The 10728-nt window shown below is 40.7% G+C and overlaps 1 protein-coding gene across 1 annotated transcript; it reads left to right on the top strand.

The window, feature by feature from the left end:
- The first annotated feature begins 4574 nt into the window (after positions 1 to 4574).
- LOC103710893 (indole-3-pyruvate monooxygenase YUCCA6) lies at positions 4575 to 8633 on the top strand. The gene is made up of 4 exons (XM_008796817.4): positions 4575 to 5893; positions 6948 to 7196; positions 7287 to 7409; positions 7966 to 8633. The coding sequence occupies exons 1-4, from the start codon at positions 5144 to 5146 to the stop codon at positions 8179 to 8181; spliced, it is 1338 nt and encodes a 445-aa protein (XP_008795039.2). The 5' UTR covers positions 4575 to 5143; the 3' UTR covers positions 8182 to 8633.
- The last annotated feature ends 2095 nt before the right edge of the window (positions 8634 to 10728 follow it).

Below are 10728 nucleotides of genomic sequence, written 5' to 3' on the forward strand. Positions count from 1 at the left end.
AACTTCTTATTTCACCATTTTTCTCTAGTTCTCTAGTGCCAACTTTTTTTAAAAAATCCAAAAATTAGGAAATTCTTCTGCTAACAAAGTCGTCTGTTTCGTGATTAAATTTTTTTTTACATACATATCCTCCCAAATATTAAAATTTATACGAATATCCTTCCAAAATTGATATTTGTATGTATACCATTATAAAATACTTGTTTTGCATGTGTTGTGGGTGAAATTCGGCCTGAGGGCGACCACGCCGGAAGGAAGCCGAGGAGACGCCAGCTAGGACGGAGAAGAGTTGCCACCTCCATGCGGTCCGAGGTACCTGCACAAAGCCTTCGCCGGGGGTTCCAGCGAAGGTCCTCCGATAGCTAAGTTAGCAGAGTTTTTGGAGAGTCCTGTTTTGGGAGCCAGAGTCCCTTGTTTTTCTTGGGAGGAGGAGGAGGAGAGTCCAGAATCCTCTGGAGTACCTTTTCATGACCTCTTTTATATTTCTTACCAGAGTGCCCTGGTGGTGGAGGTATGGCCCTAGCAGGCAGGGTATGGCCCATGGCAGATGTAGCAGGGTATGACTCCTGATAGGCGTAGCAGGATATGGCCCTGGTTGACACATTATAGCGTAGCTATCAAGCAAAGTATGACACGGTGAGGCTGTTGCAGGTGATAGATGCAACATATGCTTGGCGAGGTCGGCTTGGGCCTCTGGTAGACCGAGGTCGGCCTAGCCCTTGGCGGGGCCGAGGTCGGCTCGGCCTTCAGAAAGTTCGAAGTTGGTCCGATTCTTGGCGGGGCCGAGGTCGGCTTGCTCGGTGGGGTTTGGGTGGTTTCATGCCGGAGTAGAACGATCCATTTTACCTCCCATCAGCATGTATACCCTTTCTTCTTTTTTTTTTTGCATATATGTTAACACCATCTAACACTATTAAGAAATTAGCAATTTAAAACTAAAAATTTCTAAAATACCCTTAATGGGTAGATATGCAAAAAGAAATATTTATGAGAGTATACATGCAAATAGTAACTTTGCGAGGGTATTCATATAATTTCACATATTTAGGAGGGTTTGCATAAAAAAATAAATTTATTTTTATCTATTTAACACTCGAATTTTAGTCTAATGCCTGCTCCTCAATATTTTATGTAAAAATATTACTTAAGAAAAAGATTGTTTCAACAATTAGATTAATATTGCTCTTCTTTCACCAATCATGATTCTTCTTCATTTTTAACAACCACTAAATATTATTTCATCGAAGCATAGCTTGTAATATTCGTTGTTCTAGATGCATAAATGAGGGCATGTATTAGAATATAAAAAAGATTAGAATTTTTTAAAGGCACACGATAGATTGTAATGGTCAAACTTCTTTGCTATTGCTGTGCTTATGGGTAGAAGAGCACATCAATCATCCTTAAGCAAAATTATTGAAGGACTTCAAAATCTTTCAAACTTATTAATAACCACCGCGACCATATGATAGAAGGCTACTCCTTACATTGGGTTCTTTAAGCCACTTTTTTTTGGAACTTTAATTTTCTGGAGAAGAAAGGACCTAGTATATGAGGCCCATCTTGTCATAGCAATTTTAAATCAGCCACCAGCTTGCACAAAAAAAAAATAGCTTTAAAAGATAAATATTGCAAATCTTATATACTAAAAAATGAATATTGCAAATCTCTCACGACGCTTTTCTTTAAATAATTTATAAAACTAAAGATAGGATCGGACCATCTTCATGTAAAAAAAAGGATACAACAAAAAGAGAACTACGACAGCAATAAGAGGAACTCAGATTCTGGTGGCAAGAACTCCAACGAACGGAAGAGAGGGAGAAGGGCTACCTACAGTGGAGAAGGGAGTCGAGGGAATGGTTTTTGACTCCAAATGGATGAGTGAAAGAGAGAAATCGAGAGAGAATAGAAAATTTCTCAAAGATGGTAGAGGTATTAGTTTTCAATGATACCCCTTAATCTATTACCCGCCATAGGGGTAAAATTTTTTTTCATAATTTTCATTAATTTTTAATTTAAAAGAATATGATTTTGGCTAATCACGTCAGCTAAATTGTTATGTTAAAGATATTTATATAAAAATAGTATTTTGAGAGATCATGCACGTAAATATCAATTTGGGAGAGTAGTCATGTAAATTCTAATATTTAGGAGGGTATTTATGCAAAAATAAAAGATTTTTTTGGCATGTATACCCTTCTAAATATATAAATTTATATGAATATCCTCCAAAATTGTTATTTGTATGTACACCCTTATAAAATTTTTTTTTTTGAATGTTTATCCATTAAAGGCATTTTCATCATTTCAATTTTAAACCGCTAACTACTTAACGGTGTTAGACAGTACGGATACATATGCAAAAAAAAAAATCGTGTGGAGCATCCTTTTTCTTCTTTGTCAAGCCTCTGTTACCATTCTCTTTCTCATCAAACTGTTCCTCCCATCCGTGAGATCTTTCTTCTTCTTTCAAAGTTCCTTTCTTTTCCTTTGAATTCCTCTCTTTTTTTTCAAAATTTTGCACCTAAGAGTTCATAAAATCCAAGGCATGGTATGTTTATAATTTTTTATATTAGATAAAGCTAGAAAATAATGTATCAATTTACCTAGAGGTGTGTATGCCAGATAACTAAATTTTTGGTGTATCACCTGGCTATGTAGTGTGTGCTAATAAAAAACTTGTTCTGATGTAATTTACTTGAAGGTATATATCGAATCACTGCTAGATATGTATCAAAGAAGCTTGGAGTGTATATCAAAAAGTCGATAAGTTTGTATTACCTAGCCATGTAGTGTATATTGGTAAGCATGATGTCCTAAAAACTATATAGTAATTTGGTTGGAGGTACATATTGGGTTGCTAACTAATTAACTAAAAATCATGTATCAATTTATCTAGAGATGTGTATTAGCTTGCTAGATAACTAATTTGCTTAGTATGTATCATATGGCCATGTAATATGTACTGGAAGAAAATATGTTTTGGAAATAAAGAAAGAAGAGGATGTCATGCATGATTTTCTTTCCTCTTTTATTCTATTTTTTTAATCATGGGACTAAAGACTCTATTAGTAAGAAGAATCTCTGATTTTTGGATTTCTTCTTTAAAATGAGTACTAGGGGACACATGGCAAAATAGGAAGCTGCCTCATATCTTTATTCTTATGCCCGCCCATATGATTTTTGTTCAAGGGAGTTGGCCAAGATTTAGAATAAGACGGGCACCAGAGAAGAAAATATAAGGCGGGCTTCCTATTTTGCCATGATCTCCTAGTGCCTATCTTAAAGAAAAAATCAAGAAGTCAGGAACTCCTCTTACTAACGAAGTAGTTAATCTAATGATTAAAAAAAATAAAAAAAAAATCGTGTGTGGCATCCTCTTTCTTTCTTGTTTCCAAAATTTTTTTTGTTATCGGTGAGTGATGCATACTAAGCAAATTAGTCGTCTAGTAAACTAATATATATATATATATATATATATATATATAGATAAATAATTTTTAAAATATGGTGTTAATCAGTGCAAGTATGTAGTTTTCTAGCTTTGTCAGAAATTATGTACATACCATTCCTTAGATTCCATAAACTTTTAGGTATAAAAATTCTAGAAAAAAGAGGGATTTGGAGGTAAAAAAAGAGACCCGGAAAACAAAATGAAGACCACATGGACAAAAAAGATAGGTTGGCAAGAAAAAAGATGGATGGATAGGTTTCGTAAGGAAGAAAGAGGATGCCACATGCGATTTTTTTTTATTTTTTTAATCATGGAACTGATGACTCTGATAGAAAAAGTTTCTTATTTTTTTTATTTTTTATTTAAATACTAAAAAAAATATAGCAAAATAGAAAGTCCCCCTCTCACACTTTTTTTTCTAATGCCCGCCCATTTGTTTTTTGTTCCAACAATTGGGTGGACGTCGTGGAGGAACGGTTCTTTGGAAAATGGCGCATGCACGCAATTAATTAGATCATGATGAGGTTGTGGTGGTTTATTGAGCCATCGGTTACATCGTGAGGCTTGAACAAATTTAGCGGCTTTAGTTAGTTACGTTTGGCCTTTGTCTTCGCAAGTACATCTCCACTGGACTCCACCATGTTAATATTACCTGTTTCCATCTATCTTGCCTTGCCCTGATCTTTGCTCCCTCTCTCTCCATATCTATTTGTTAGAACTCTTATCATTGATGGATTATAGTTATAGCTTGGACTCTCTTCTCTCTCTATCCATTTCTAGGATTGGATAACTTGTTTCAACTTTAAACATGCTTGGGTTATTTGATTGACCGGTTTGTTGCCAAAGATCAGGGGAACAGTTTTACATGTCGCACTATTAGGGCACATGAGCATTGCGTGCAGTCTAGTACCTAAAGGACAATGTTCATCAAAAATTAATAATGATGTGCATAAATAAGCAAGTTACCAACAAGAAATCCCAAAAAAAAAAAAGAAAAAACAAAAAGCAAAGGTTCTCTCCGTACTCTCTCTCGCTCTCTAGCTATAAGGCATCTAAGGAATAGTTCTCTTGGATGCTCGATTTTATTTATCATATAATGATGACGACGGCGACGATAATAAGAGATGTCACACCTACTAGCCTGTGTGTAAAGCCAGCAGGAGGAATAATATAAATAACCCAACCCCAGGGCTCACTCACTCCCCGCTGCCCCCGGTTTCCTTTACTCCCCCAAACTCCCTTGGGCTTGGCTCTTCGCCCCTCTCCGCTTCCTCCTCCGCCGGAGATCCCCGAAAGCATAAGGCTCTCCATTGCCTTCCCATAGATCTTTCCGCCAAACTAGGAGGACTTTCATTCTTCTCTCATCTCACAGTCTAATCCACTTTTGGATAAGTGGCAAAGAATCCCTATACTGATCCGACCTAAGAACCAGGAGACTAAAAGGCCCAAAACTAAAAGCCAATGATTTGCGGATCTCTTAATTCTCTCTCCCATCTGCACCCTCCCTATTAATAGTCCCGCAAACACAACAACATCAACAGCAGACACCTCTAGGGATCATGGCTGCTGCTCACTATGACGGCTTCTGCTGCTACTAGTTAGGATTGATGAGCGAGCACGCGAGCTCTCTCACACAGTCCGCTCCACTCTAAGCGATCAGCAAAGATTAAAAACCAATCTTTCTTCATGGACTGCTGGAGGGAGGCAGAAGGCAAACAAGTCCATGACCCCTTGTTCTACCAATACTACCGGCACATCGCCGCCGGCGATGCTTACTGCATGACGACGAGGCCAGGTTCGACCGCCAAGGCCGAGAGGTGCGTGTGGGTTCCAGGGCCTATCATCGTCGGCGCCGGGCCTTCAGGGCTGGTGGTCGCCGCCTGCCTGAAAGAGAAGGGTGTCCCCAGCCTGATCCTGGAGCGCGCCGACTGCATCGCCTCCCTGTGGCAGCTCAAGACCTACGACCGCCTCCGCCTCCACCTCCCCAAGCAGTTCTGCGAGCTGCCGCTGATGCCGTTCCCCAAGTGGTTCCCGACGTACCCCACCAAGCAGCAGTTCGTCGCCTACCTCGAGGACTACGCGAGGAGGTTCGACATCCGGCCAGCGTTCAATGAGACGGTGGTCAGCGCCGAGTACGACGCCGTGCTGGGGTTTTGGAGGGTCAGGACGACGGCGACCACCAGCAAGGAGGAGAGGACGGAGTACGTGTGCCAGTGGCTGGTGGTTGCCACCGGGGAGAATGCGGAAGCCGTCCTGCCGGAGATTGACGGCTTGCGGGAGTTTAAAGGGACCATCATGCATACAAGCATCTACAAAAGCGGCGACGTGTTCCGAGGGAAGAGGGTGCTCGTCGTCGGGTGCGGCAACTCGGGGATGGAGGTCTGCTTGGACCTCTGCAATCACAATGTCTATCCTTCCCTCGTCGTAAGAGATACGGTGAGCTTTTCTTCTCGGCATCAGTAATACAAGAAAATTATTCCTCTCTGTTCCCCCTTGTTTCATACATTTACACAAATGATTAGAAACGTCATTAGGGTTTCTACATAAATTGCATTCTCCTAGTAGAAATCAGATTGTTCTTCTCACCAATTAAACGCAATTTTCTTTTGCTCCTAATTTTGGTGTAGGTCTGGTTATTTTCTTTTTTATTTCTTTTGGGTGTAGGTGACGAATCTGGATTAGCGTTATCGTTGTTGTGTTATTATTAGTGCTAGTGCCATGACCGTCGTCAGCGACACAGTAAAACGCTGGGCTCACGTGCTGCAATTCCCCTTGTTATTAAACTTAAACTGCAGCATTTTAAAAATTAGGGGGAGAAAGTGGCATGCGAAGAAAGATAGATTCGCCATGGAAGTTGTCTTTTTCTCGAGAACCGTCCACTATCTTCCATTTCCGAGCCACGATCGAATTCCAGTCGTTCCCTTTCTTGGGACTCATTCCCACGCGGGGAGTCCTCCAATTCCTCCATCAGAAACCACACTATTGTTCGTACATTTTTCTGAGCTCGCCGATACCAGTCTTTCCATATATTTTATTTTTTTTTCCTTTCCGAAAGTTGATGCAAAAGCTGTACCAAATATCTTGAAATATATGCATAAATGCGCGGGTCCCAATTGCCACAGACAAAGGGGAAAAGCAACCTTTGTCATTTCAAATCCTAATAAATAAGGAGAACGAAGGTAATTCGTCTTCAAGTCATCATACTCCGGCTCCCTCCCCTTCTTTTGGGAATTAGAAAGAATATGGAGGAGATACGGAGATGAGGAGGCTACACCCAAGTTGCAGCAAAAGGTGTGGTGCTATACTGGCAACATGGGCAGGAGAGAGCTTTATGTCTAGCTCCAGTTCATGCCCCAACTGTCACCAGTTCATCATATCCTTCTTCTTTTTTTTTTTGTCAAAAACCAGTTCATCATATCCTTCAACAACTCATTCTATCCCATCTCCATGCTCCTTTTTCATCTCTTTTCCGTCATTTTATTGCCACCAGGTGCACGTTCTGCCTCGAGATATTCTTGGAAGCTCCACTTTCGGGCTGTCCATGTGGCTGCTCAAGTGGTTCCCCGTACAAATGGTGGATCGCCTGCTGCTTCTGGCCGCCCGCCTTATGCTCGGCGACACAGCCAGGTTCGGCCTCGAGCGGCCTCAGATTGGACCCCTCGAGCTCAAGTCGCTCTCCGGCAAGACTCCGGTCCTCGATGTCGGCACTCTCGCCAAGATCAAATCTGGAGACATCAAGGTCCATAGCAATGCTCATGAGTTGCCGATCCCTCCAACGCATCATTGCTTGCTACTCACAATTGCCAGGCTTCTCTTTCTTGCTCCTCAGGTGTGCTCTGCAATAAAGAGATTCACAGGACATGGAGTGGAATTCGTAGACGGGAAATCGTCGGAATTTGACGCTGTCGTCTTAGCCACTGGCTACAAAAGCAATGTAGCATCCTGGCTGAAGGTAGATATCATTTACTCATCATTAACGGCTGTGCTACTAATCATGGTTTTATAATTTGCATCTCTTCCTTTTCTTTGTCGAAGGAAGGATTTAGAATTACTTTATGATGATTTTGAAGGTCAAAAATCGGAATTTATATATAAAGCCCTCCAAGGATTTAAAGATCGAGATTTTGGTGGTTACTGATATAACATTATACTGTGTGATTGATACACATATGCCACAGTTGAAATTCACTGTTCCATTAGACACTGTTAAATCGGAATTTATAAAGCCCTCCAAGGATATTAAGATCGAGATTTTGGTGGTTACTGATATAACACTATACTGTGTGATTGATACACGTGCCACAGTTGAAATTCACTGTTCCATTCATCACTGTTTCTAGGATCAAAGGGACAATTTTTCTTAATTTCTTATGTCGAATTCAGTACTGTTATTTTGTCTCGGATATTACCCTAATTAATTAGTAGGGTTGGAATTACTAGACTTGTGCTGATAATACGGCAATAAAATTTTTATTATATCTTGCTCAGTGGGGCGTTTGGTTTGGCAGGAGAGGGAGTTCTTCTCGGAGAAAGATGGGCTGCCGAGGAGCCCCTTTCCCAATGGATGGAAAGGGGAGCGTGGGCTGTATTCTGTGGGGTTCACAAAACGTGGAATTCTTGGGGCGTCAATGGACGCAACGAGGATTGCTCAAGACATCGAACAGTGCTGGAGACCGGAGGCCAAGCAGCTCCTGGCTTTCCATTGCCCCTCAGAACAAAAATGATAACAAGAGACTCTTGATAGATTGGAGGAGAGAACACTGGCCATTTCCCTTTCTCTCCATCAGATGACCAGGAAGGCAAATTAATGATATTGTTATCTCCGATAATGAGATACATAACCTAGCTACAGAATGAAAAGGGAGGAGGTTTTGGCTTTACTGGTAATTTGTATATCCTGTATATTGCCATTTTCCTAATTGGATTGACTGACGTGTAGAGAGAGAGAGAAAGGTAGGACGGGGGTGCTTGTTGCTGGGGTTTGACAGTATCTATCAAAGTTGATTGGATTTCAATTTTGTTCGTTTCCCAAGTGTCATGTAGTGTGGGGTGAGGGTCAGGAGCAGATAGGTTTGATCTCTATTTTGTTTTCATGTTCGCATTCCTCATTGGAAGTGTCATGTGACGCAGTTTCTCGAATTGACTACAGTTTAACTTATTGACGAGACACTGACCATTTTACTGTGTTCCTCTCTACCGGAAAAAAGAGAAAAGAACTGTGGCTCTATCTTTAAGAGAGAAAAATGGGCAATGCTCTCATGACTAATATTTGGCTCTTGCTAAATATTTGGCTCTTCCTTATCATCCCCAAATCATTCTCACGACCCTGTCCTCCACTGAGGACCACCACTACTCCTTTCATGAGGCTGAGAGAGGGATCTATAGCCCGCCTTTCATTGAATTCAAAAGATAAGGTCATAGCTGCATGTGATGGTCTCCTTCAACACTCATGGTTGCACCTATCCTCTATGCTTGTTCGGATATTTGATAGTTTTTAATCCAGAAGCCCTCTTGATTCCTTCTTCATAGCTCTTGATTGGGTGGTGAGGAAGGAAAGGAGACAAGCCCATGTCGACCTCGACCACACGCACAAACCGATGTCGAACAAACTCGGAGGCAAAAAGGGGAGAGGGACGAGGAGCACTGTTAGCTCGCCAATGTGCCGACTTTATCGGATGTCGTTCTCTGAAGTTTGTGTGCTTGAGGTGGGTGTTATATTCACCTGCCAAACAACTCAAGATGAGGTCTGAAATATCTGGAATCTCTCATGCCAGAGTCGAGTAGAGGGGGAGGGATGTTTGAGAATTTAATCTTAGTTTTGTGTCTTTGTCATCATTTTTTTACTATGAAATAAAGAGAGGAAAAGAGAGAGAGAGACGTATCTTGACCTGCTGCATCCACTACGGAATCGATACTTTGTATCGGAAGCTGAATGATTGAGGAAAGAAGGCAAGTGCAGGCTGCAAGTGGCGGTCCAAGTATACTGACATACCATTAATTCCTTGGTGTGCATGTGTGCATTACACTAGATATTAGGGTGCTTGAGTTGTGGGATCGCGTTGTCAATTGGATCCATTGGTGGTCCAATTGGCACAAGTCACATTCTGTACTTCTAACACGACTCTAAGGATCCTGGGCCCTCGTGGAGGCTACCCATGGAACAAACCTGTTCACATATTATCGGCACGACTTAAGAAAGATACTTGATAAACCAAGGGCATGTCTAATTGGAGAGAGTTGAACTTTAGAATGGAAATAAGAATGAGTAACTTCCGTTCCAGCCGTTTGGTTAGGAGCTGTCCTATTTTCATTCTAATTTTAGAAAAAATGGAATATGCCCTAATCATCCAAAATCTATCTCCCCCGATACTCAAATTTTATTCGAATTCCGAGTTTGATTCTATCTACAAACTAAATATATGGGAAGATATGTCTATTCTGATTTTCACTCCAATCCATCCTGATTATAATTTCAATCACAAACCAAATATGTCTTGTGGATAGAAATTCATCCAAGTTCCTTGCGCTGTAGCAAACGTTTCCTTGTTCACCTCAGTGCTCACGGGTCCTCATCACATGGAGAGAAGATCCGCACCTGGCTAGTTGTTTGCTCCAGAACAGCACAGCTACCCGTTGCTAAGGAGATATCTCTGAACGAGAGGGCAAAACTAGTGGTACGTAACAGCCACGAAAGGGGCACCCTAATAAATCCATGCAATAACTCGTGGTCCATGCGTGTTGAGTGTGACTGCATTAACCAAAGTTTAGCCCAATCCCCTCCATCTTTTTTGAATGCATGGAATAGTGAGAAGCTTGCATTGTTTATTGAGCTCGTCTCACTGGAAAAGATTTTTTTCAAGGTACTCACCATCATAGTCCCATGCTTCGGGATAGTCCGGCTTGATAAAATAATTCAAATTTCAAAAAAAATCTGAAAATTTTGTCAAAGTTAAAAAATAAATTCCAAACAATAAAGATAAAAACAAAAAATATAAATTGTCACGTTCTAAACCTATTATTTGGGTCGGACACGTGATACGGTCGTATAAACCCTAAAGCAGTACCCTAAAGATCATTCAAGACCTAAGATAAATCCAATAACACTAGAATAATCAATCATAAAGTTCAACTATCTACTCAACTAATTAAATAAAATCATCATTATCAAAAAATAAAATTTACTCAATTAAAAAATTTAAATATTCATTCGGTATCAGAAAATCAACTATCTAACTAATAGTTTTGACACTCAAACTCCATGCCCGACCCAA

Source organism: Phoenix dactylifera, chromosome 8, assembly GCF_009389715.1.
Source record: "Phoenix dactylifera cultivar Barhee BC4 chromosome 8, palm_55x_up_171113_PBpolish2nd_filt_p, whole genome shotgun sequence".
NCBI lineage: Eukaryota > Viridiplantae > Streptophyta > Magnoliopsida > Arecales > Arecaceae > Phoenix > Phoenix dactylifera.